Consider the following 26,015-nt stretch of genomic DNA (forward strand, 5'->3'; position numbering starts at 1 on the left):
AATAAATTATGATCCCCTAACAATTTCGTCTGATCAAGGTAAGTTACAATAAATTTCAATTAAAATGATTTTTTGTTTAAAAATAAAACTAATATATGAGTAGGATGAACCGGGGCGGATATGGATCTAGGCCGGGCAGGAGCCCCTTAGTTTGTCGGGGCTGGGGCAGGGGGCCCAGGGGCCTACTGATCCTTTGCGTAAGCGATGCCTCATCATTGCTTAGGAAATTATGGCATCGACTCACAGCCTCAGGCTGCTGGGTGGAGAATGGAAATCTCCTGCCCCTGGTAAGTGTCCCATTGGTGCCTCTTTTCTAATTTAATGCCAGGTGTCCTCTAAATTTTAATTAAATGATAAAAGTTACGGTGTTAAAATTAAACCATGTTAAGCTAATTAATAGTAGTATAGAACCTTCGCTGCTTATTGTTGGGCTATTGGAGTATCTCAGGCTGGTCAAAGGAGCACTATTTTTACGATCAAAACTCCTCTTCGATGACAACATTGTTACTTACAGAAAATAAAGAAAATTCGGATTGTTGAAAGAGAGAATTCAAATTTGGTCATTTATGGAGATTGTTTTGCTCTATTACTATCGTTTTTTATTTATTTTCCTAGTAAAATTAACAATAAAAAATAAATTAAAAATTAAATACGAAAATTCAAATTCTATAGAGATTTTGACAATAAAATAAAAAGTTATTGTAAAGCGTGAGTCTTTAAAGGATTTTGAAAATTAACCAGATTTATTTGTTGGTCTTTAAACGTGGATCTCCAGCATATGATGCCACATCTTTTTTTTATTTTCTTTTTCATCAATTTTCTTGATATAATGAATATTATTTTAAATTATTTTCTTTTTTATTTTTTTAATGCTATAAAGGATCTGTTTCATTCCTCAATAACATGTTCTTGACCATGAGTGATGTATTGAACTCTCTATCTTAAGAACTTTTGGCAATTCTCTTCTGAACCAAGTATTTTATAAAGCATTTGCTTGTTCCTCAAAGCACCATATATGTTGTAATACAAACGGTGACCTTCCTTGTTTCTACTATTTCAGTAAGCCACCGTCTCAAAATCAGGACCCAAATTTTCTTCAAGGATTTCCGTCAACCTTAAATTCCTAGTGCCATAAACCAAGTCTAGATTCCCTCTTCCAACAATCCGATCTTCTTTGTTTTCTGTAAACAACAATGTTGTCATCAAGAGGAGTTTCCCGATCGTAAAAGCAATGCTTCTTTGGTCCACCCGAGGTATTCCTGTAGCATAGCAACAAGCGGTGAGGGTTTTATAACACTATTAGTTAACCTAGTTTTAACACCGTTATCCAACTTCTTTATTCAATTAAACAATTTGAAGGACATTTGGCATTAAATTAGAGAAGTGCCAGCAATGGGGCACTAACTAGGAGCAGGAGATTTCCATTCGTTAGGTAGCTAGATTATGGCCGAAGCAATTTAAATTCAAACCTAACTCTCCACTATTTAAAACCTAACTCTCCACTAGTTGCTGTATGACAAGCCAAAATCAATCAGAAATCTGTGTGTCTAAAGAGGGAGAGAAAATGAGTAAAGGTGAGAAGAGGGAGGCTGTGAATATTGTTGAGAGCAAAGAATGGTACTTAGCAGACTATGCACCTCAAGGCGTTCCAACCTCTGATCATCTGAAGCTCCGCAGTGTCCCACTTTCCCTTGCCCTTGATTCCATACCCCAAGCCCATGTTGCCATTCAACTCCTCTTCATCTCCATTGATCCTTATCTTCGTACCAGGATGAGCGGCCACGATGATGGTTTATATTTTCCGCAGTTCCTCCTTAACCAGGTTCGTTTCATGCTCTACTTGCGTACCTTCTTTTAAGCCAAGAATTACTAGTATCAATCGGTTTGTAATAATGCACTAGTTTACAAAATACCGTACAGGTGATAACTGCTTTTGGAATTGGAAGAGTAATCAGATCCAAGGATGATAAGTATAACGAGGGTGACATTGTGCTGAATGCTTTCTTCCCTGTAGCTGAATACTGTGTCGTGCCTTCCGATGTCCTGATAAGAAAGATTGATCCAGCGGCGGGAGTGCCCTTGCCAGAATATCTCAGTTGTCTTGGTGATTAATCATTTCAATTCTTGGAGTTTTGTGTTTGATTTAGTTTTCTCAGTACTGATATATAAATATGTATATGATCATGGTTACTACTACTAATGATGGGTGTATGTGCAATTAAAACACAGGGGTTCCTGGTTTTGCAGCATGGTTGGGGATACAAGTGCTGGGAGACCCAAAGCCAGGCTCAAACGTCTTCATATCAGCGGCTGCAGGTGGTGTAGGAATGTTTGCAGGACAATTGGCCAAGCTCAAGGGTTGTAAAGTCATTGGAAGCACCGGATCTGATGACAAGGTACGTAGTCCATGCAAAATATATAGAGGAAATTATAAAAAATAATTTTTTTGATAAGAACATTTCAAAAATAACTATTAAAATAAATTTAATTATTTTTAATCTTCTCAATGCTGAGTTTATTATATGGCTGAATCTTAAAGTAGCACAAAACTTTGGTTTGTATTTTATTGTCATTAAACAGGGTTATTTCTCGACAATAATGTCATATCAGCCGCTAATCTGTTGAAAACAACACCAGTTCCGTCATATATTTACCAGTGACAATCATTGACAAATTAATGTGTCATTTGTCAACAACCAATTATCACCGAATGCAATCGGAATGATGATGAGTTGATGACACAGGCTGTGTTCTTTGAAATGGGAGTTTGGCCATGGAATATAGAAGAAGGGTTGTATTGTAGTGGCGTACGTGGAATGCTTGTCCTACTTGAGATTGTCGGCCCGTAGCAGAGTCTTACTCTTTAGCTCTGATGGAAAAGGAAAAGCTCGTCGTCGTTTAGGGGAAAAATAAAAGAGAGGATAGGAGATATGCAAACATGATTTTGGTGTTAATTTTTTCTTCTTCTTCTTGTTTAGGCTACAGGGGGGTTGGAGAAGGTGATAGTGTTACTCTATATATATATCCTGAAGCAAGCAGACAAAACTTTGAAAACTTTTGTTTGAGATATTTGACGATATACCGAGGTGGGGGACTTGAGGGTGGAAGTGGAAATCATTGCATGTAAGGAGCATAATTATGAGTTGGGAAGCGGGAGACATTAATATTGTCAAAGGTTTAGCACTTTGCAATCCAAAGAAATTGGCACAAAGATGATAGATAATGAGAACGATCCAGTGATTCCATAGATATTTTACCTATCTTAGTGGTCGACTATTTATTTCATATATATAGAGAGAGAGGAAAGATATATCGGTAATTAAATTTTTAAGAAACAAACAAAGGTACTGTAGTTTAAAATTTTTTGATGCAATACTTTAAGCCACATTAACTTGAGATGCAATGACTTGTGTATAACAACCATTAGAGTAACCTAGCTATAAACGAATTTTTAGTTGGTCATTTGTGAATGTGCATGCAAGTAACTGAGTCAAGACAGAGGGCCTAATATCTTTTTGTTTTGTTTTATATATATTTTAAGGTAAGGCTCCTAATGGAGGAATTCGGGTATGACGACGCATTCAACTACAACAAAGAAACTGATCTTGATGCTGCTTTGAGCAAGTAATTGATTCATCTATATTACTTTATGCGTAGAGTTTTGAGAAATGAATAGACATCTCTCCTGTAGCAGTCTTGATCGATGGTATGCAGGTACTTTCCTAATGGCATTGACATTTACCTTGAAAATGTGGGCGGTAAGATGCTTGAGGCTGTCCTCAACCACGTGAACCTTCACGCAAGGATTCCAGTTTGCGGAATGATTTCTCAGTATAACCAGGTCTATATGTATATATGTTCATGTATGGATGGATTATGGTTGGAAGGTTGGTAAATACACTGATGAAAACTTTGATTTGCATGCATGCAGACTTGGACTGAGAGAGAGGGAGTCCGAAACCTGCTGAATGTTGTGGGTAAGGAGGTAAGAATGGAGGGGTATTTGGTGGCTTCGTATTTGGACAGATTTGCAGATTTTGCCAAGGAGATGGAGAGCTACATAAAACAAGGCAAAATAAGATCCAAACTCAAGATGTATCCAGGGATTGAGAGCTTTGCGGACAGCATAGGATCCCTTTTCTCAAGCTCAAATATTGGGAAAGTCATAATCCAAGTTACGCCCTAGATATATATGGCTTGTGTTTCCTTTTGTCCTTGCTCCTAATTCATGACCAGGAACAATATTGAATAAAAGAGGGATTGTTCTAAGAAATAAATAATACACATTGTGTGCTTGTCCTTTTCTTCTTTTGGGAAACATTAATGTGTTTAATGGTGTGGAAGAAAATTGGGAAAGGAAAGGAAGGAGATTGTTTTTAATTCCTTTCACCATTTCACTGCATGCCCTTATTGCCTATTCCACAAGGGATTAATTAGTGTTAATCTATCTACATACTATCGACTATAGCTAGCGATGGAGATTTTAAACTCTACAAATAAAGTTAATATGGTTTTTCATGTTCATTTTTCTAATCTCTTTTACAAAGTTTAAAAACTCAAAAGCATTGATGTATAAGATATATAATATATTTTTTACGATTAGCAATTTTAATATATATAAGTAGGTAAATAATTAAAGATTAAGTAAATAAATAATAATTAAAATTGATACATATATAGATGAATAATTTCTGAAATTAGTTTGATTCATGACTCCTTTTTTTTTTGTTTTCTAACTTACAATACAGAGGTTAGGTATTGGGATATGATTTGTTTCTTATATGTTAAGAAAATAATGAATAAAATTGTTTTGACAAAGATTATGTTAAAAAAAAGACACATGTAAATCATGTAAAAATGAATTAAAGAAGATATTTATAAAAAAGTAATTAGTATGAATCTGAAAAATAATTAAAATTTAAATTTTTAAATAAAAGATTTGCACAATTATTATTGTGTATATATTTAAGTATACATGTTATTGTGTACAATTATTTACAAAGTGGAGTCCTTTATATTATTATTATTGGTAGTAATATAAATAATAGAGAACACTTTCGGACTAACGAAAAAACTAAAATTATAAAAAAATTAAAAAAAAATTATGTGACTTACTCGAACTCTTTTATCCTTAAAAAAGAAAAAGAAATAATAATAAAGAGTGCTTGAGTGCGAACCTCACATTACATGAGGCCAAATATGTGGATCCTCTTAGCCGAGCCGGATTCAGAGCAAAGTGTGAGTGTATTGAAAGTAGAATCAAGTCAAGTCCCAATGACAACAAGGCAAAAGCAAGGAAGAGTGAGAGCTTGGAGCCGCAGAATTTGCGATTGATGGTATTGGCTCTTACTAGGATTTACACTCTGCTTCTTCTTCCTCTTCTTCTTCTTCTTCTTCTTTTAATTGTGGCCTTCCATTCGTAGCTGCTGACAAAAGTTTATACAGTACTGCTGCTATTTCCTGTTTTATTTGTTGGGCACCACTGTTGAAACGATTTTCGGTTTGCTAATTGGTCAGGGCCCGATGATTATAAAAGGACTCTTCAGAAGATATGAAAGATGGAACCCAGTGCATCCGACGTGCGGTGCCTTTTGGGGTATGGGAATAGGCATTGGATGTGGTGTCGGATGGGGTCCTGGGTTTGGCCCTGAGGTCATCGGTTATGTCGGAGCTGGCTGCGGGATTGGATTTAGTGTGGGCATAACGCTTGCTGGTATTGGCATTGGTCTTCCTGCAAATTTCCTCTTTCAAGTTCCTTACAGCGGTATACTCTCTTCTCTTACTATCTAACTGACTCTATCCTTTCTCTTTGCCTATAAAGACTATAGCAATCTTAATTTGTGTTGGTGTACTTCTCTTCCAAATTGACATGTTGCTTCTGTTCCAGCTTTTCTAGCAACCACAACTGGGGCACTGGATCTTGCCCGATCCAGCGGTCTTTCCTCTTCCAAAATTACACCTGGTCTTGGCTGGAAGACTTTTGCACCTTACGTCTCTGTCCTTCAAAGAGAAGCCACTGGAAGATTGTCAAGCATGTTGCGTCCCCACACTAGTTCTATTTGGGCTGGTTTTGAAAGATTTTACGGTCGGTTTTTCCACCCTCGCAAAGGTATCCTCAAAAGTTCCAACTTTGTAGAAAGTATGACCAAATTGCTGTAGATTATTATTAAAAGGGATAACAATTTGTGGCATGATCCTTCTCTCCAATTCTTTATATTGTTTGTTATAGCAATTTCTGCTGTTGTATATACTACTTCATTTCTCTGTTATACCATGTTTGCAAAGCTACTCTCTTTGACTTGATGCCACACAGTTTTAGACCGTCTCCCTTATTTATCTCATTCCCCTTGGTTTAAGTGTGAGTTTTTAACATGAAACTCATTTTAGTTTGCCACTTGATGCCAGCTAATTTTATTTTGTGCATGTCTACCGCCCAGAGTTACTATTCTGAATTTGGTATTCACTACACTAAACTGGAAATTCCTGTTTTAGGGGTGTTTTTGAAAATCATTACTAAATTGATGTAATTATCATGACATATCTAGGAACAGATCAATGCAAAGTTCTGCTGTTGTATACCTTTTGAGTCACATCTCTCTGTCTCATTCCATGACTAATGCTATTGATTTGGTTGGTCCTAGGCACTCTGCTTTGTTTTAGCAATTCAATGGCATTTTAGAGTTGCTGATTGAAGATGCTCTCTTAACTCACTAATTCTGCTCTAAAAGTTTAAACTCAAGCATGTCAAGCAACATAATAGCTATTGGATCAGGTTTAATAGTTCTGAGATGCTTACTAGGAAAACGAGCAAAGAAAGGTAATATTTCTTTGGACATATGGTTTAACTTCTCTGTTGCATGTAGGTTGAATCTCTTTACTAGGGCTAGACAGTTTTTTTATAGTACGCCAGAAATCTGAAACATTTCTTGAAAATTTTAGATTAAGGAGTCTTTGGGGTTGTAATTGAGCAAATACTAGTCATTTGTGGCTCCGTGAATGGGATAATTTCAATCTATGAATCAACAGAGAGAGAGAGAACAAAGCCTAAGCCTTTGTTCCTCAATGACCGAGATAATTTCAAGTTATGAATCAAATCCTACTGAAGCCAGAACAATAAGTAGTTACTTTGATTTTTTGACCATTCCTTATGTTGTAAGGGCTTTCCCCTATGATTTTGGACACCAATGTGAGTGTCATGCTTTGACATGTTTTGATTTGGACATAATGTGAGAGGGAGAATGAGCAAGTGAGCAAACTAAGCATTTGTGCCTCAATGATTGGTATAATTTCAAATTATGTATCAAATCTATTATCACCATCAGAGAAGTATTTATAGTGATTATTACCATATCTTGTTTTGCATATAGAATGTAAAAGTATATCATTTAAGATTCTTTTACATATTTTTTATCTTAAGTACCTTCACAGGCACAGGTAACAAATAATATCATCAGAAAACTCATGATGAAGAGTGACTAGTTCCAATAGAATGCATCGTCAGTAGATAGTGCAGTTGGAGCATGTATGAAGGGCCATTCTACTTCAAATGGAGAACCTTCAGGGCAATTCATACACACACTGCTTTCTCATAGGAAATCAACAGACCCATGAGCTATGCACAAAGGCAATATATAGGTGGTGGCAGTTAACTGACTTTTATGTTTCTTATACTTAGTGAATCTTACTGTGACATTACATTTTAGAGTAGCAGATAGTTAGTATCTTAAGTGCTGATTTTATGGAGTAAACACGGCTTACAGAAACTTGACCTTTGGATCTTTTTGCTCTCATCTCGCTGTCTAATGTATTGTTTGTTTACATGGACGAATATATCCATTCTATTGTCACAGTTGAATTTCTCTTATTGCTTTTGTAATATGCATATTTATATGTATGATTGATGATGATGGAACTAATTACTGATGCATTCTCACTTTCTTGCAGGTTTAAAAGATTAACTGCTATATAACCAATTGCAAATATGACTAAACGGTACCATGGCACAGTGCATTTTCCCCGTGGGATAGCATCTGCTACATGAAGGAAGACCAAGTTTGTAATGTACTAGCAATTGTTGCCGGAGATAAATGACGCTGGCTAAAGATTTTTTGTTATCTTTTTGGCTTTATATTAATGTGTTTTATCCCCTAGCAATCCCTTAATCATGTTTGCAATTCTTTACCTTTGGCAAGTTCGGGCTTTTTTATCTTTATTTCTGTAAGTTATTAGTATTTTCACACACTCGTATTCATCTTCGATTAGAAAGCCTTAAATGACAATTGAGATCATAAGAAAGGAAAGAAAAAAAAAAAGAAAAAGAAGAGGAGATACCCCACTAGTACATAACTTATTTACTTTATGAGATCATCACCAATAACAATAGTGGATTTATTAGACCAAATATTGTTAATATTTAGTTAAAACAAAAAACCTACAGCAAATGGTAGAAACAAATAAGAAATTCCTAACAAAGTCGACCAATCTTTCTTTAGTTATTTACAAATATGTTTTCCTTTTTTCTGTTGTAATTTTGGCAGCTACAGCTATCCATGTGATCACGATTAACAAGCAAAACTAATCTTCGGAGAAAAATGCATCGCATTGGGTAGAAAACTTGTGTGAAACTGGAGGGTAGAGTATTGATAGAAGTCTAGAAAATAAAACAAACTAGAATGTAGAAGCATATGATATGATCGATTTGAGCACAAAAGAAGGAATTAAATGATGAGGCTTGGGATGCGTGGGTGGTACTGGTGTGGGAAAATGTCTGCTATGGGTGCATGAAATACATGGACACATGTCATTGATGCTCGATGCATGCTTCTTCACTCATGCAAACCCTATGGATCCTAATCCCATCCTGGTTAAATTAATAATACACCTTTCCTTGAATTAAGAAACATCTCAACAAGGACCACCCTTTCATGATTTAGTTTGTTTATCTGATGATATATATCTGCCAATAAACGGATCATATTTGATTTATTTATATATATATTCTTAAGTTACAGTTGCTTATCAAGTATATTATGGTATTGGAATTGGAGTGGCAAAACAAGAGAAACATGTTTCCATTCACCCATCATCCAAGCAGGTCCGCTGCTGTTGGTGCAGGTGCCATACGAATCATTTTTATATTGCAAGTATTATGAGCTACATCAGAGGGAACTGGGCGATGATAAGGGAAAGATGGTATGCGTGAATCCTGTTTTTTCTCTCTGAAAATAGAGACGTACGTTTCAATACCCAAAATTAGATGATAAGGGAATTTGATCAGCTTTCCACATCCGCCATACCATCATTTCTTCTCTCTTTATTTAATCGCTTTAGTGAAGGAGACGACAATTCAATACATACATATCAAAGTTGCCTCCACGATTAGCAATTCTCGTTGCATGCTATACACTGCGTTAATTTAAGACTAAAGCAATGCATGGGCTACATGTCCAAGAATTTTACGTAAAAATTAATCACCAAAACATTCTGGAATATCTATCAATAAGCATTTCATATTCTAGTCTAATATATAATTCATACAGCCCGTACAATGAAACAAGTATATATATCATATATATATATATATATATATATATATACAACATTAGATGGCATGAACCAAGGATTACGTTTTTTAAGGGCTAAACCTGACAGTACACCACCTGCATAAGCCACACCCGAAAATATAGGAAGTAGGAATTCAACCACAAAAAAGACTGATTAAGATCATATTGTCAGCAACTAGCTATGCATGGCCTAACTACATCAATCAACATTCAACACCGGTGCTAATTAATTAACTTTCTAGTCCTTTTAAGTATAACTGATAGTCCCATATATATTTCCTTGCTAATTAGTAATCCAATGGATTAATTTAGCAAATGCCAGGCATATTTTTCCAACTGCAAGAACCCAAGGACCAATCAAGGTCAGCCGTTGTAGCTACGGCTGGTGAAACGTTTTGCTGAGCGTCCAGCGCCATATTACCAGACGGTGACCCGTTATTAGATATACGAGTGCTCTTGGTGTACCACTCCGGCAGTGGCGTCGATGAGGGGAAATTGTTGAGTAAGCTGTGCAAGTCATCGTCCATGGCATTCATCTCTTCTATGCTTTCATCTCCTGATTTCAGCCCTGCCGTCCATGTGAATGGTATTTGAGAAAATTGAATGAATTATCTCGTGATCATATAGAAATATACTATCTATCTACCTATATATATAGATCACTTGCACAAATTAATTGATCAATGCCTTTATACATTTCACTTCAAATGCAACTTTAAGTATAGTATCTTTTAGAATCATTTGATTCATGAATAAATCAATTAATTCGCAAACAAAAAATTATAAATCAGAGCAGTAAATTATTATTATTATAGCATATGGTATAGACATGACAAAAATATTTAAACAAATAATATTCACCTATAATCTTAGATGTAGCCAAAACCAAAGAATGATGACTTACCTATTGACGATGGACAGGAGCTAAAGTCATCGCGGTGGGTTTCAACAACGCACTCATTGGCGTCAACTTCCTCTTCCTCGTTCTCCACATTAGCTGCATCCATAACGCCTTTCTCTTTATCAATCACTTGTGGAAATTCTTCACCATTTTTTTGTCTCTCATTGCGAGACAAAGATCGAGACTCCACCAAAAGAGCATCCAACAAGCCACTACTGCCCTTGAGTCCACAGTAATTGATTGTGTTGCCAGACGGTGCAACCAGACAAACACCACCACTGCTTGTGTAAGAAGAAGCAGGAGTTGTTGGTCGTGGTGGTGTTTGGGATGAACCAAGGTCTGCTTTCAATCCTGGAACAAAGTCGATTGGCTCAGTTTGAGCTCCCATTAGCAATGAACTGAAGCTTAAAGTGTTGTCAAGACTTCCGGAATCGATGAACTGGAATGATGGTGCTGACAATTGGGCAGTTATGTTTTCGTTATACAAATCTGAGGATGAGGGTAGAAATGGAGAATTCGGGGATAGAGGAAGAGCAAAATCAATGTTATTGCCAGTGTTATTATAGAGCTTGAACTGGTGGCTGAGGTTGGAGTAACATGAAGAGATGGCTTGATTCTGTCCAGCTGATGAGAGATTCATGGAATCTAAGAAGGAGAAAGATGAAATATAATCGTGCTTTCTACCCTGAGAAGAGGAAAGGAAAGATGATAGTGAAGAAGAGTTAGGTCGCTTTCGTCCTTGATATTGTTGAATTTGCTGTTCTTGTTCTTGCTGCTGTTGGAGAAGAATCCCAGCGACATCATCTCCTACTTCTTGAGGGTAAATGGGCAGCCCTGCTCTTTGGCGTCTCTTCATTCTCGTATTCCAGTAATTCTTGATCTCATTGTCAGTTCTACCGGGCAACTTTGGGAAACCAAAAGATGAATTAGAAAAGGGGGGGTAGGGAGAGAATGAGGAAAAGCACAGCAAAGGAATTCAAAGGCTAGAGGTGGGCCTAAAGAACTATTAGCAGAAAAGGAAAATCTGATGATGTGTATGAATGAATGATCTCGAAATCTGGTGACTCCATATTAAAGGTAACAACCAACATAGAGAAAGAAAAAACAGAAAAGGAAAATCTGATGATGTGTATGAATGAATGATCTCGAAATCTGGTAACTCCATATTAAAGGTAACAACCAACATAGAGAAAGAAAAAACAGAAAAGGAAAATCTGATGATGTTTATGAATGAACTATTAACAGAGAAGGAAAACCCTCCCAATTTTTTGTAGGGGGTGATCGAGTTGTACATACTATGAAAGATGAATGCTGGGATGAGTCTTTTGCAGAACGCTGGTGACTTATCTGAGCATATGGCTCTTTCATCGTTTAATCAAAAGAAAAGAAAAGGAAAATCTGATGATGTGTATGTATGAATGAATGAATGATCTCAAAATCTTGTAACTCCATATTAAAGGTAACAATCAACATCAAATGATACTATAAAGAATTTAAAGGATGGAGGGGAGAAATAAAAGAGATGCAAAAACAATGGAAAACATATACTAGTATATATAGAAAAGTGCATGCAAATATATATTTATATATACACACAGACATATATGCAATGATATAAATACCTGGGCGGCCATACGAGCCCATTTGTTGCCAAGTTTAGCGTGAAGTTCGATGATGATCCTCTCTTCTTCAGGAGAAAAGGAACCTTTCTTGAGATTAGGCCTCAAATGATTAGCCCACCTCAACCTGCAACTCTTCCCACACCTCATCAACCCGGAATTCTTCTGCACAGCATTCCAATTCCCTTCTCCGTGCTTCTTCACGTACTCCATCAAGATTGCATCCTCCGCAGCCGTCCATGGGCCCTTTTTGAGGCCATGGCTGATCATCCTATCAGACCCCACACCGCTGTTGCTCTTCATGGGGATTGGTAAAACAAGTATCAAGCTATCGGCCACCACCAAGCCAATAAGCTAATAAAACTCCTATGCTTATATTAGTTACTGCCTATTTCTGTTGGCTTGGTTTGGTTTGGAAGTTTAAAGCTTTTAAACTTTAAAATAGAAGAGGAAATGTTGATTAGGAGGGATGGAGTCTGCAGTTGTTTTACGTAATAAGTGTATGTTGTTTTGAGATTTGATCCAGCTTTTTCTTCAAGAAATTGAAGCATAGAGTAGGGGAAGAGCTTTGTTTGCACGTTTGAGAGTTCTCTCCTCTCTCAAGGCGAGAGAAATGCATGAAAGAGAGGAGAGAGGGGGGGACGGTGGGGGGAAGAAAGCTCTTGTCTTTGTCTGTTGTTGTATGTAGTAACACTTTGTTTCTTACTAGTTTTGTGTTTTTAATACATTGTAGTGTTGGGAGAAACTAAGAAAAAAGAAAGTGTAGATTTAGAGAGAGAAAGAGAGAGATGTAGAGAGAGAGAGAGAGAGAGGTGTGGGGGCCAGAAAAGAAGAGCTTATGAGAGCCTACACCCCACACCCAGAGGAACAGAAAGCAAAGGGCTTTGGCTTTGGGTTTGGCACACAACAGAAAACACAACTTCAATTGGTGTGAGCTTTGATTTCGCTCCGCTTTGCATGCTTCGTCCTACGTCCTTGGACGCGTTTTCTATTTCTATCACAATTCTGCTTATTACTAATTAGTTTGCTTTTCTTGTTTTCTTTTGTATTATATATAAATATATTCAACACTGATTTCAAAAGCCATTTACCAAACTCTGCTCTAAGCCATCAAATTCTCCTGTTATTCAACATTAAATGACTGATCTTTTGGGATAAATCCTTAATTCCCCCTCCATTGTCCAATATATAATTTAATGACTTTCCATTTTCTCTATTATTCACTTTGACCAAATTAAGTTTCATCTTAATCTTTTATTTATTCACTTTGACCATACAATTCCAGAGTCTTTTTATGGAATGGAGAAAGAAGAGATAACCTGCAGTAATTTTCCTTCTCTAATCTCTACCAGAGTCCACGGAAAATCATAAAACAGGAAAAGAAATTCATTTCATCATTACCACAAAAAGCGCATCAACAGCGATTCATCTAAATAGATGCCCTCCTCTTTTTCATTATTACCACCACTGAACTTGCCTTCAACAGTAGGTATCAATTCTCCCAGTAGAAGCAGAGAGCTTCCTGGACCTGGCTTCCAATCCTAAGCATCAATCTTTTATGCTTGCCCCAGGAAAGAAACAAAGGTGGATAGTTGATAGTTATAACTAGGAAATCAAAAAGTGGGTGCAAACTAGCCTAAAACAGACTAGTCAAAGAGCTCCCTCATTCCATATGCTGGCATCACATAAAAAGGAAGTTGGTGAAACATGAGCATATCTTCCTCCTTTAACTCAAATGAGCAGCAGTCAATAGCACACACAATATGTCAACTAAGACCAAATGCCTACTCATAACATGCAATTATAATAGAATGTCATTGTGATATTATGCATTGAAAACAAGGTATTCAAATCCACTACCCATTTTCTATCACTATCTTCAAAGAATTGGTAGTTTACAACAGTACGAGGAACACAGAAATCTGGATGGAACAGAACCAGACCAACAAGTTACAAGCACCTGCAATCTAGCATCTTTTTTTGAACCAAGTAATCAGGCAAGCGTCTCATAAACCAAATTCATCTCCTTTACAAGACATCATAGGCATGCATCAGATTCATCTGATTCCATCTTTATAAGAAAGTTTTTTAATTCCACATCGCATCCAAACTTCAAAGGCATTGAGAATTTTCATAACATATCTTTAATGAACTCAAGGTTAAGTGTGTCTCTGACAATAAGAAACAACCCAAGGAGTATAACAAACATGATCCCAGATGACATAATCAGCTGCTCCAGTTCTAGAGGAAGCTTCCTTCCACCTCTAGCTGCTTCTAAAAGTATCAGAGCCAATGAACCCCCATCCAGAGCAGGTAAAGGGAGAAGGTTTATCACCGCAAGATTAAGATTTAGGAGAGCTGCAAACTCATAAAGCCCATCCACAGTTGACCTTGCAACTTCTGCCCCAACAGCAATAATAGCTACAGGACCTGAAACTTTGCTAGCTGATTGTGAGAAATTCATAAAAGTCTGCCTCAAGCTATCCACAACATTATATGAGAGACCCCAGAACTCTTTTCCCGCATAATTGAAGGCCTCAAAGATATCATTTGGTCTCACTTTAGTTATCTTTACATTTGGTGATAACTGAACTCCAATTTTTCCTGTTCCATCAAGATTCTCATCTGGAGTGACCCCTATTTCAAAATCCTGCTTTCCCCTCTCAACCTTTAGGAACACGTTTCTTTTGGGATTTTGCTTTATAATCTCCACAACTTGAGAAACTACACCAGGCCCAGTTTTTGGCAATTCAATACCATTAATGGCAAGGATAACATCACCGGGAAGAAGACCATCCCGGGAAGCAGCTGAAAAGGCTCTAACTTCAGGAACGAGCACCCCGGAGAATGCCTCCTGCACTGGTAACCCGACTGACAAGACTTGAGTAAATATTATTGCGTAGGCAAACATAATATTGGCGACAACACCAGCTGAAATGACAATAACCCTGTCTAATATGGGTCTGTTCTTAAGCAAATTCTCATCGTCATCAGGAATATCACTATTGGGATCATTATCAGGGAACCCCACAAATCCACCTAATGGAAAAGCTCGAATAGAATATTCTACATTGTTGGCATTGAACTTTGCTAAAATTGGACCAAAACCAACAGCAAATTTACTTACATGGATTCCCTGGAGAGAAGCAGCAAGGAAGTGACCGCTCTCATGAACAACAATGATGGCAGTCAACAGAGCAGCTGCCTCCAACACAGATTCAACACTCCCAAGATCAAATCCAGGAAGAGCCCATGACCTGAAATCAACCCTTGTGGCAGGCGAATACAAAAACTTGGTCTTGCTTGAGGGGGAAGAAGAGTAAGAAACAGAAGGAGAAAGAGATTTAAAGAGGTGTGTTCTGGATCTTAAGGGGAACTCCAAGTAAGGTGGCTTCGAATTGGATAATCTGCCGAGGAAATAAGAGGAAGAAGAAGAAGAGAAAGGCGGACAAGTACAAGAAGAAGAGAAGTTAATGAGCATGGTTTGTTGGCCTCAAAGAAGAGTTGGGATTAAAGAGAAAAGTGAAGAAAATATCGTGTGGCGAAAGACAGAAGCAGAGTAGGATAACTCATAGTTGTTGGGTTCGGGGTCTGTGTGGGGGGAAATGCCCCACTCAGTAAGCCGAAATGCCACCCTCTCGTTTTCGCAAGTGGTCTGATTGTTCCGTCTGGACTTGTTCATAGATTGAGTTTATTTAGTGAAAATAATCATTAAATGAAAAAAAAATATCTCAACTATCCTTCATAAAGTCTATGACCACCCGTTAATTATGATATAAACTCAATCATTAACACAAAAGTTTGTGACACCAACCATGCAAAACCAAAATACAGAAATAACTTAAAATAGTTTGTACTACTAGTATTAAATATTATATATATATATATATATAAAAGAAATCCATATTGGTAATTTAAATGGAGCACGGTGAAGAGTTGACGAATTCCTTTGCCAACAAAGACAAGAAGAGCGTGTCATCCGGTCCGGCTTTCCATTCCCAACAACATTTGCAGAGTAATGAAAGTGAGTAACAACCGATACACATACCCACCTAGTCACCTACTAATGATCTTTCAATTGAATTTCTGGTGGCGAAACTCCTCGACCAACCAACCAAACCAACCCACAACGCGTCCGAACCAGTGCTTCTTGTTCTGATAAGATAACCTACTTAAAGTTCAAACAACTCAGAGATTGATGGCTTTGAAATGTGTTGCTTTGTTGGGGTGGAGTCAATATGAATTTCCCAGTTGGAATCAGTCCTCTAACCGGGCACCCGTTACCGTTGGATGGTTTTCAGGTCACAGGTCAGTAAGCTCCTCCGTTCAAGTTGGCAAAGCATCTGCTACTCATAACCAAGGAAGGAAATTCCACAAGGATTTGACTTCTCTCCCAAGTCGGTGTTTATCTTTCTCTTTCTTAATTGTTTTTGTTGAATTCTTCTCTGAGCTAATTGCTAGAATTCTTATTGCAATTTGTACAAGTTTCATTTTCTACTAAAACCAAACTTTAGTAGGTTCATCTGTTTTAAGGCTCTTTGATTGTTTTCGGGGAGTGGGATCTCGGTCAATTTAACTAGCCTTAAATGAATGTTTGTGCGCTGGTATATTACCTGCTTCTACGTTTAACTAGGAAATGAAATAGCTTTCCCTGTCTGTCTCTATCATAGTATCATTCGCCCCCAAGATCCAATTTGAGAGTTAAGGTTTGTCTAAATAATAATTTCTGTGAGTGTTACTTTGGTTTCTCCAATATTAGCTTGGTCAGATTCCCATCTACTGTCCAATTCCGTGCAATATCCTCTTTTGAATTTTTCCCACTTATTGCAGAGCCATTAACTGTTGCTGATTTATCAGCCACTCCTGATGATTCTTCAAAGGTGCGGATATCATTTAAGGTATGATGAGAATCACTTGCTTCTACTTCCCGGAAAAGGATAAATGGGAATTGCCACACAAAGAACCTTTTTTTTTTTTTTTCACTTTGATTAAATTATTGGTGCAGGGGACACTAGGTTCTTACAATGAGGATGCTGCACTCAAAGCCTACCCTAAATGTAAAACAGTACCCTGTGATGAGTTTGAAGATGCATTTAAGGTTCGTTATCTGGTTGTTGTACTAGTATGTAAAGGAAAAGAGGATTCTTTACAGAAGCCTAATTCTGTCATGTCTTCATGTTTAAAAATCTAATTGTCACCATAACATGTAATCTCAGCTTTTACTTTAATTGCTCTGATTGTCTGCCATTGACTCAAATCCTCAATAATGAATTCTTTTAGCAACTGTTTGGTGTCCAAACACCTAAAAGAGAAAAATATTTCTGACATGCAAATCTATGCTTCTTTCTTTATTTTATTCTGATAAAGAGACATACATATGGGCAGGCAGTTGAATTATGGCTAGCTGAAAAGGCAGTTCTTCCAATTGAGAATTCTTCTGGCGGTAGCATCCATCGCAACTATGATTTACTCCTTCGTCATAGGCTTCATATTGTTGGTGAGGTGCAGCTGCCTGTCAATTTCTGTCTACTAGCTCTGCCAGGGGTCAGAATTGAGCAGTTGAAACGAGTGCTAAGTCATCCCCAGGTTAGTCTTTTCTCACCAAATCTCCTTTCATTTTGTTTCTCTATATTTTTTAGTTTCAATAGGCATACATAGGACTTGCCTCATTCGCATAGCACAGTCAATCAGTCTGCAGCTCAATCCTCCTTTTGTGCACAACAACTGATCTTTTATGATCACATTATTCTGGTGCTCAAAGAGTAGTATATGTTGGTAATAGAACACTGCCTCATTCAATATGTCCAACAAAAAGTTTAACTTTTAACTTATACAAGTTATGTTCTTACATGCAGGCACTTGCCCTGAGTGACATTTTCCTGAGTAAGTTGGGTGTAGCCAGGGAAAATGTTGATGATACAGCTAGTGCTGCTCAGGTATTTCTTTTAGAGTCCCTTTGATTTCTTAACTTGAATCTTGATACGCCAACATCTATCAGGTTGCTTGAGACAGAATGTCTCTTCTTCCTGGATTAACCTAACAGAGTATTAAATTTAAATCACTTTGCTTTAGTACGTAGCCTCAAATGGCCTGAGGGATGCTGCTGTTGTTGCAAGTATTAGAGCTGCACAAGTCTATGGACTTAATGTACTTGCTGAGAAAATTCAGGTATCTTTCTGGCTGATTTGATCATCTTACCTTTATTTGTTTACCTTGAAATTTTATGATTTTATTGTAATATTTAGGTAATGTAGAAAACAAACTATTCAACCTAAGAATGTGAAAGTGCAATATTTACAATCATTTCTTGAAGTTCGGGTGGAAGTTCATATCTTTTGGATAAGCAAATTTTGGTGGAAGTTGACGTTCATTTGATGTTATTTGATATGTCTCAGCTTATGATTTTGTCAATTGTCCATTTGTGCTCAATTATACCGAGAATTACTGTGATTAATCTGAAATGCTACTTTCTTTGCTAAAATTTTGCGTTGTGCAGGATGACCCTGACAATATCACTCGGTTTCTGGTACTTGCTAGGGATCCAATAATTTCAAGGACTGATAAGCCCTTCAAGGTAAACTTTGTTCATCCTTTTAACTTATAATTATTTTATGTTCACTCAAGAGTTTTCCAGTTTCGAATATAATAGTTCCTCAATCCAGACAAGTATTGTATTTACTTTGGAAGAAGGGCCTGGGATATTGTTTAAAGCATTGGCAGTGTTTGCACTGAGAGACATAAATTTGACAAAGGTATCTTAAAGGTTGTTTGTCTAGTTTACTCTGTCAGAGAGCCTTTGTTTCTTACTCTTTCTTCTCTGCACAATTTTAGATTGAAAGTCGGCCCCAGAGAAAACGGCCATTAAGAGTAGTTGATGACTCCAACACTGGGGCGGCCAAGTGAGTATAATCTTTTAAGATTCAGTTCAACGACCCTTAAAAGTTTAAAACCTTTCTAGTGCTGGTGGATGTTCTGACAGGATAAGTAAAAGAACTATAAGTTGAACACAGAACAGGCATTTTCTTTTTTTCTTTCTTTCTTTTTCTTTTCTATTTTGGAAAACGTGGAAAAAACTTGTGTATGTGCATAATTCTCTATATCCCCCAACTATGCCATAGTAACAACTCCATATTTAGAGCTGAGTCATTTAAAATCACATAGTCTTACGATTATACCTTTATTCAAATTAAAATGATCACTAATAAGTAGAAGCAGCTTGTTGGGAGCCAGCCAATCATGTATATGAGGTTATAATGTTAACTAATTAACTTTTAAAGATGCCACCAACAGAACTGAACCAAGTTCATTTTGCATTCACGAGCAGAGTGATGCTTGGATCAAATGATCATTGAGCACTTTTGTCATTGTGTTGTAGAATTTTATCAGAAAAAATACCAGAGATACAGAAGAGACAGTTGCAATGAACATACAGTTGTGTAAATATGTGTACAACCTCATCTAGTTTGTTGTTTGACAGACCAGTTTACGGTTTCAGGTACTTTGATTATCTTTTCTATATTGATTTTGAAGCTTCTATGGCTGAGCCTCGTGCACAAAATGCTTTGGGGCATTTGCAGGTTTGGTTTCTCATTTTTAACCATGCATATTATGGCTTTTTTTGTGCCTGCTGACTTCTAAATTATCAAATTCTGCATACGATTCTAGTACAAACTTTTCCTTCCTTCTGTCAATTTGTCTATTATATTGTAATGTTTCTCCTACAGTATATGATTATTGCTTGAGAAAGTACTCCCTAATTCCTGCCATATCTCTTTTGGAGCTTACCGGGCTTCCTGATTAGATTCTTTTTTTTAGGGGTCAAGAATATTGCATCAAAGCTTGCTTTACATGTTTTAGGAAATTCTGAAGTTAGATGGTCTACGCATAAGTGAAAATGAAAATTGTTTGACTGATTATTTGTTATTGGTTTTTCTTTCGATTTTATTTGATTGTTTATGGGTAAAAATTTTGTAGTTCATCATACATTTAATTGCTTCACGTCTTTATTCGTGAGTTTGGCAACAAATTATATAACTCATATTTCCTTGCAGAAGAATTATGAAATTGTTTACCTATCACTAACCTGCTCAAAGTCATGGTTTTGTCCTCTGTTGCTGTCTTGCTGGGGATGTCATGCAGTCATCTTTGAGCTTAGATAGTTGCTTTATGACATGTTTAACAATTGCGATATATCATTATCGTACGATATGGTAGTTCTTGGTCTTGGAGTCCTTTGGGGCATTACAATTTAATATTGCACTGCAGGAATTTGCAACATTTCTTAGAGTACTTGGTTGCTATCCCATGGACACGACTTTGTAGCTGTCTCGTATGCACTCTTTTCATATCCATGTCCTATTTGAGTTAGCAGTAAGAAGTTCTTGTAAACCTTTGGGCATTACCTCTCACAATATAGTGGATTAGAACTCAAGTTTACAGGTGGTGATAGGGGATGCATTTTGAAGAGAGGTCCCAAGGGGAACATATAAAATGCTTTGAAGTCAGATTCAAGGTAGGATTCGATACATCAATTGAAGATCATAGCACGAGATCTACAGGGAAATTATCCTAATCAGTTAGAAAGTTCAAACCAAGCTACATGGTGTAGCATACTCTGCAACAGGATGACACAGTTAATCCACATTTATAATAGGTACTTTTTTCTTTGTTAATTTTTTACCCGGATATTCCATAACGTGTAAAAACCCTCCAACTTAGATTGTACTAGAGATTTGGGGATCAATAGTTGTTATGCTAACACTAATTCAGCGTCATGTATTATTTTCGTTGTTATAGCCAGAGAAAACCGTCTGTTGAGCAATATCATATCATATGCAGTAAACAAAATGTTTGGTGACTGAAAAGAATTCATCAAAAGCCCTCTCATTCCGTCTAGAGGGAAATAGTGGCAACGGCTGATCAGTGTTTCTGGATAAATATATATATTTGAATTGTGGGACAGTGACATTCACCACATTAAGTGTCGATCGATATATAGAACAAAAAAATTATGTCTTCCTTTTTCCTTAATTTATTCAACATAGAATTAATTGCATAAAGCATGGCCCAGAAGATGAAAAAATCAAGAAAATTCTGAAGCTCAAGGGGGAACTCTTCATTGACGCAAAATCACAATACACATAACATATTTAACTTTTTCATTCGGCAAAGGGGTATTTAATCTTTTGAATACTGAATAGAGATGCATAACCTAATACTCGAGTACCGAAACATAATTAATATATATTGTGTACTCAAGAAAACCAGAAAACAATGTTGGTGTTTACCCCGTATTACCATCCTCGATGACAAGTTCCAAAAGGAAATAGCCCCGGACCCGGCGGAGGGTCTGGGCAAGCACAAGTGTTGATCATTTTACAGTCTGGGCTGGAATTAAAACTGAAGTCTTAAAGGGGAACTCCGATGAAAGAAGTAGAATCTGTGTCGTGTCGAGCGCTTTGCACGCTAGGATGGAATTGGAATCGGAAATCAGTAGGTGGGAGCTACGTACCATAGGTCCATTTGTATATGTGCCTGCCTTGATATTCTCCCTCTTAATTTGTCTAAGCCAAACTCCTTGGCTTTGGCATCAACCTTCCTCCCATCTCCGTTTCCTCTCATGCTTCTAGGGCATGAATTAATGACCTCATACGCGATGCATATACCTGAAAATGGAAGGTAGTAGCAAGAACATACATATTAAGTTCCAAGAAAGAAATGGTATGACCTTATAGGAAATACACAATAATATTGGTTCTCAAATACTTGATATAGATCTGACAAGTGTAGTGACTCCTTCCTTCTTTAATTGAGAATAATTACGTCTGCTACTCAGCAACTATATACATTATACAAGTTACGATGATAGCACCCTAATTTGTCTACAATTTGCTGAAAATTTATTAACAAACTAAGACCCCAGCTGTAAAGTACACACGTAATCTTATTATATAAGTTTTTTTTTTTTTGAATTAAGAAAGAGATTCGAATCCTATTTTTAAATTATATTTTAAACAAAAAATCATATACCAACTAATTAGTAAACAAATCAATAGATATACCAACTGTTTTGGATCTTCCTCATCAAAGTTTTCAATTTTCACCGATTAAATAAATATATATAAAAGATCCGATTGGGCTTCAATAAACTACTTTTCTGTTGGTTTTTTTTATTCCTTTCTGGTTTTTCTTTCTAAAACATAAAAGCTGGTCATTCGAACGAAAAATAATCGAAAAAGATGTATGAACACTAGAATTCACATTGATTTAACTTCTAGGCAAAATAAAAAAAACCGAAAGAAGTACAACGATACGTACAATAGAAAGACCCTGAAAGTGCAGCTTGTGCTACTCGAAGCTTGAAAGCCAAAACTAAGGCAGGCACCAGAGAAACCTCGAATTCTTCCTAGCCAGAAACAACAGAGAAAAGGGAAAGAAAGAAAGAAAGAAAGACACAAACTCCCTACATTATTCTACGTTTCTTCTAGGAAACCTATGGGATGATACTATGAAGAGAACAAGGGGTGGGCGGCTCTAAGGATAGATATACACCAGCACAAAGACCAAGTACTAGTATAGTTTGGATTTTGAGGTTCATTGAACCTGGACAATTTGGTGAACAATCCTTTAAAGTTACGTGTTAATTTCTTTTTTAATATAAAAATGGAAAGAAATTACAAAAAAAAAAGGCACGACAGAAATGGATGGTCAGCATGCCTTTTAAGCTCCGAGTACAACCTTCCTTTGCAAGCAGTTATTATGTTTAATAAGTTGTGGTTCACTTTGGTTTTCATCTTCTGCTTCTCTCAAACACTCGAATTAAAATGAACAATTAATTTTACAAAATTTTATATGCCTGGACCAGGAGATGAAAGATAAGAAATCAAATACGATAAACAATGAACAATACATGACGGAATTACGTACCATGCATGCATGCATTGAAATCTAACGTATATTTACTTTTTTATTTTTTATATACTTTTAATTTTTGAATGATAATAAATTAACTCCATCTTTTTATTATTCAACAAAAAAAGAAAAAGATTCTTTAGTTTATTATATACTATATAGAGATTTAGATGAAGGAAAATTATGACCATTTAATGTTGGATTGGACATATATATATATATATATATATATATATATATATATATATATATATATATATATATATATATATATATATATATATATATGAATGAATGAAAGGAATATCGAGATACTCTGGATTGTGAACGACATTGCCTACATATAATTTTAGTCTAAGCCAGAGACTTGGTTCCCAATAAAAGTGAAAAGGAAAAATAAAATAACAACATTTAATTAAATTTTTTAGCTCTTATCTTGTTTTGGGATTTCTTTTCCACCTTTAACAACGTTAATAAACCCATTATATATTATTCGCACCTCAAGAATACTAACTCATACGACCTTAAAACTGACAAGATTGAATAATTTGAATAATTTTTGTTGTATAAATATTCTAATTCACAATCAAAATATATATATAGAGCAGTACATATTTATCTACATTTTTAAAAGAATCTTAAATATAAGAAAAGGCTATTACAAGATAAACTCTTAGGAGATAAAATAGTAATCAAATTGTTGAGGTTGTTGTAACAAGAGCAAGAGAGATTTGTGGAGAGATTAAATTTGTTGGTAAGGCTGAGTACGTTGACTAACTATTTGATCTTCCATAATTTTTGAATTTCCTGCTGATAGGAGTTTATCTTATGGACATTCTCTAATAGCCCCCCGCAAGACGGTGCTCCCATTGGAGATACCGATCTTGGATCGCAGTTGACGAAAAATGATGGATGATAAGGGCTTTGTAAGAGCATCAGCAAGTTGATCTTTTAACGAGATGTGGGACACAATAAAGGACCCACGAACCACATGATCACGAACAAAATGGTAATCAATGGAAATATGTTTCATGTGAGAGTGAAACACAGGATTAACAGAGAGATATGTTGCTCCTATGTTATCACAGAAAATTTGTGGAGATGATAAATACTTAACTTGCAACTCACGAAGTAAGTTTTGAATCCAAAGAACCTCAACAGCACAAGAGGCAAGAGCCTGATATTCCACTTCTGTTGACGAACGAGTAACAGACTTTTGCTTCTTAGAACACCAAGAAATTGCATTACCACCCAAATAAATAATGTACGTAGATGTGGATGTGCGATCATCACGATTGCCTGCCCAGTCTGCATCTGTGAAGGCATTGACACAAAGTTGTTGATGGCGTTGAAGAAAGAGACCATGATAAATTGTGTATTTTAAGTAACGCAGGATTCGCTTAGCTACAGACCAATGAGTCTCAGTAGGGGAATGCATGAACTGAGCCAGCTTGTTAACTGCATAAGAGGCATCAAGCCGAGTGAGTGATAAGTATTGGAAGGCGCCAATTACTTGACGAAACTTAGTTGCGTTTACTGGTGGAGAGCCATCATGAAGTTGAAAGGACTGACTAAAAGACATAGGCATGGTACATTCCTTGGCTCCAACCATGTTTGTGCGTTCTAGTAAGTCACGGATGTACTTGTGTTGAGTGAGAAGAAGACCAGACTTAGTCGAAAGTACCTCAATACCAAGGAAATAATGAAGGTCACCAAGATCTTTGACAGAAAATCGAGTGGCCAAAGCTTGCGAGAAACAATGAAGAAATTTGTTGTCATTGCTGGTGATAATTAAATCATCTACATAGACCAAAAAATATAGTGTAATAGCATTGTTATGATAAATGAAGAGTGAGGCGTCACTTCGTAAGTTAACAAAACCATAAGATAGTAAAAACCCTTTTAACTCAGTGTACCAAACTCATGGTGCCTGTTTAAGTTCTTAAATTGCCTTTCGTAATTTACAAATGAAAGCTGGATTATTCTGATCAACAAAACCCCGGTGGTTGCTGCATATAAACTTCTTCAGACAATGTACCATGTAGAAAAGCATTATTGACATCCAACTAACGGAGTGGCCAATTATTGGATAATGCAAAGGCAAGAATAAGTCGAATTGTTGTTGGCTTAACAACTGGACTGAAAGTGTCATGAAAATCAATACCAGGGCATTGGTGAAAGCCTTTGGCAACAAGACGTGCTTTGTACCTGGAGCTTGAACCATCGGGATTACGTTTGTTTCGAAAAACCGATTTGCATCCAATGACATTTTGAGAGGACGAAGGAGGAACGAGTTCCCATGTTCCATTTCGAAGAAGTGCTGTAATTTCATCTAACATGGCTTGCCTCCATTCAACCTGTTTAATTACCTGTGTGACACATGTAGGTTCAATAGAATCAAGAAGAGGATGTTTAGTAGATGTTTGATAAAGATGTTTGGGTTTGAAAATGTTATTTTTAGAGCGAGTAATCATGGTGTGAGATGGAGGTTTTGGAATTGAAGAAGTTGAAAAATGAGGTATTGAAGGTGCGACTGAAGGATGAGTAACATTTGTTCCAAAAGAATTAGAGAGAGGAAGTGAAGAAGAGATATTAGTTAAAGGAAAAGAATTAGTAATAGAGGTACTTGACCCAACAGAAAAAGACAGCAATGAAGCTGTGAGTGGCTACGACAAAGTATGCAACGGAGCTATCGTGGCTGTTATTGCTGATGTTTGAGACATAGTGGTGGATAGGGACGGTTTTTGTGATGGAAAGACATTGACAGGAGGATACCAAGTATGTGCATAGATATTATAAGAATCAGTGGCAAAAGTTTTAGACAAAGGAAATTCAGTTTCAATAAATCGAACATGACAAGAAGTGTATATCTTGTTTGTTGTGATATCCAAACAAGGGTATGCACTTTGATTAAGTGAATAGCCAAGAAAAAGACACGAAGAAGACTTGGGTTCGAGTTTATTGGAATTATATGGTTTCAATAGGGAAAGCACAAACACCCAAAAACTCTTAATTTGTTGT

General features: G+C 36.6%; 5 protein-coding genes and 1 long non-coding RNA gene across 8 annotated transcripts; 3 read left to right on the top strand and 3 right to left on the bottom strand.

Annotated features, from left to right (window-relative positions):
- The first annotated feature begins 1,390 nt into the window (after positions 1-1,390).
- LOC18610579 (2-alkenal reductase (NADP(+)-dependent)-like) lies at positions 1,391-4,295 on the top strand. Its single transcript, XM_018114544.2, has 6 exons — positions 1,391-1,822; positions 1,921-2,104; positions 2,230-2,396; positions 3,542-3,624; positions 3,715-3,841; positions 3,932-4,295. Exons 1-6 carry the CDS (start codon positions 1,514-1,516, stop codon positions 4,184-4,186), a joined length of 1,125 nt encoding a protein of 374 aa, XP_017970033.2. The 5' UTR covers positions 1,391-1,513; the 3' UTR covers positions 4,187-4,295.
- Positions 4,296-5,198: 903 nt separating this feature from the next.
- LOC108660558 (Putative membrane lipoprotein) lies at positions 5,199-8,162 on the top strand. Of its 3 annotated transcripts, none has more exons than XR_001926301.2 (5): positions 5,199-5,336; positions 5,518-5,764; positions 5,888-6,109; positions 7,418-7,635; positions 7,945-8,162. XR_001926301.2 is itself a non-coding variant. In XM_018114489.2 (4 exons), exons 1-4 carry the CDS (start codon positions 5,334-5,336, stop codon positions 7,956-7,958), a joined length of 486 nt encoding a protein of 161 aa, XP_017969978.2. In that variant the 5' UTR covers positions 5,199-5,333; the 3' UTR covers positions 7,959-8,162. The 3 variants fall into 3 exon arrangements, 1 of the variants encoding a protein (XP_017969978.2); XR_001926302.2 differs by having other exon boundaries at positions 7,429-7,635; XM_018114489.2 differs by lacking the exon at positions 7,418-7,635.
- A 1,304-nt stretch (positions 8,163-9,466) lies between these two features.
- On the bottom strand, positions 9,467-12,998 carry MYB101 (myb domain protein 101). Its single transcript, XM_007046312.3, has 3 exons — positions 12,087-12,998; positions 10,468-11,368; positions 9,467-10,131 (listed from the first exon to the last, which is right to left on the bottom strand). Exons 1-3 carry the CDS (start codon positions 12,384-12,386, stop codon positions 9,872-9,874), a joined length of 1,461 nt encoding a protein of 486 aa, XP_007046374.3. The 5' UTR covers positions 12,387-12,998; the 3' UTR covers positions 9,467-9,871.
- Positions 12,999-13,780: 782 nt separating this feature from the next.
- On the bottom strand, positions 13,781-15,661 carry LOC18610581 (putative membrane metalloprotease ARASP2, chloroplastic). Its single transcript, XM_007046313.3, has one exon. The coding sequence runs from the start codon at positions 15,562-15,564 to the stop codon at positions 14,215-14,217; it is 1,350 nt and encodes a 449-aa protein (XP_007046375.1). The 5' UTR covers positions 15,565-15,661; the 3' UTR covers positions 13,781-14,214.
- Positions 15,662-15,968: 307 nt separating this feature from the next.
- Positions 15,969-20,904, top strand: LOC18610582 (arogenate dehydratase/prephenate dehydratase 1, chloroplastic-like). Its single transcript, XM_018116100.2, has 12 exons — positions 15,969-16,107; positions 16,385-16,480; positions 16,914-16,981; positions 17,089-17,181; positions 17,469-17,669; positions 17,939-18,019; positions 18,156-18,251; positions 18,580-18,657; positions 18,746-18,835; positions 18,915-18,982; positions 19,579-19,660; positions 20,349-20,904. The coding sequence occupies exons 1-12, from the start codon at positions 16,002-16,004 to the stop codon at positions 20,403-20,405; spliced, it is 1,116 nt and encodes a 371-aa protein (XP_017971589.2). The 5' UTR covers positions 15,969-16,001; the 3' UTR covers positions 20,406-20,904.
- A 270-nt stretch (positions 20,905-21,174) lies between these two features.
- On the bottom strand, positions 21,175-22,689 carry LOC18610583 (uncharacterized). Its single transcript, XR_001926763.2, has 2 exons — positions 22,401-22,689; positions 21,175-21,748 (listed from the first exon to the last, which is right to left on the bottom strand). It is a non-coding gene; the product is annotated as an uncharacterized LOC18610583 (long non-coding RNA).
- Positions 22,690-26,015: the final 3,326 nt, after the last annotated feature.

The sequence above is a fragment of the Theobroma cacao genome, chromosome 2, assembly GCF_053813885.1.
Source record: "Theobroma cacao isolate CCN51 chromosome 2, ASM5381388v1, whole genome shotgun sequence".
NCBI lineage: Eukaryota > Viridiplantae > Streptophyta > Magnoliopsida > Malvales > Malvaceae > Theobroma > Theobroma cacao.

What these genes read in the sequence shown, in the direction of transcription:
- LOC18610579 (XM_018114544.2), top strand. Translation starts at nt 1,514, where the DNA reads ATGACAAGCCAAAATCAATCAGAAATCTGTGTGTCTAAAGAGGGAGAG. An exon ending in CGCAGTTCCTCCTTAACCAG is followed by an intron (nt 1,823 to 1,920) that starts GTTCGTTTCATG and finishes AATACCGTACAG; the next exon opens with GTGATAACTGCTTTTGGAAT. An exon ending in AGAATATCTCAGTTGTCTTG is followed by an intron (nt 2,105 to 2,229) that starts GTGATTAATCAT and finishes ATTAAAACACAG; the next exon opens with GGGTTCCTGGTTTTGCAGCA.
- LOC108660558 (XM_018114489.2), top strand. An exon ending in CTTTCAAGTTCCTTACAGCG is followed by an intron (nt 5,765 to 5,887) that starts GTATACTCTCTT and finishes CTTCTGTTCCAG; the next exon opens with CTTTTCTAGCAACCACAACT.
- MYB101 (XM_007046312.3), bottom strand. Translation starts at nt 12,386, where the DNA reads ATGAAGAGCAACAGCGGTGTGGGGTCTGATAGGATGATCAGCCATGGC. An exon ending in GGGCTCGTATGGCCGCCCAG is followed by an intron (nt 11,369 to 12,086) that starts GTATTTATATCA and finishes GGTTTCCCAAAG; the next exon opens with TTGCCCGGTAGAACTGACAA. An exon ending in CTCCTGTCCATCGTCAATAG is followed by an intron (nt 10,132 to 10,467) that starts GTAAGTCATCAT and finishes CATGGACGGCAG; the next exon opens with GGCTGAAATCAGGAGATGAA.
- LOC18610581 (XM_007046313.3), bottom strand. Translation starts at nt 15,564, where the DNA reads ATGCTCATTAACTTCTCTTCTTCTTGTACTTGTCCGCCTTTCTCTTCT.
- LOC18610582 (XM_018116100.2), top strand. Translation starts at nt 16,002, where the DNA reads ATGGAGCACGGTGAAGAGTTGACGAATTCCTTTGCCAACAAAGACAAG. An exon ending in TACTTGCTGAGAAAATTCAG is followed by an intron (nt 18,252 to 18,579) that starts GTATCTTTCTGG and finishes TGCGTTGTGCAG; the next exon opens with GATGACCCTGACAATATCAC. An exon ending in TCCAACACTGGGGCGGCCAA is followed by an intron (nt 18,983 to 19,578) that starts GTGAGTATAATC and finishes TTACGGTTTCAG; the next exon opens with GTACTTTGATTATCTTTTCT.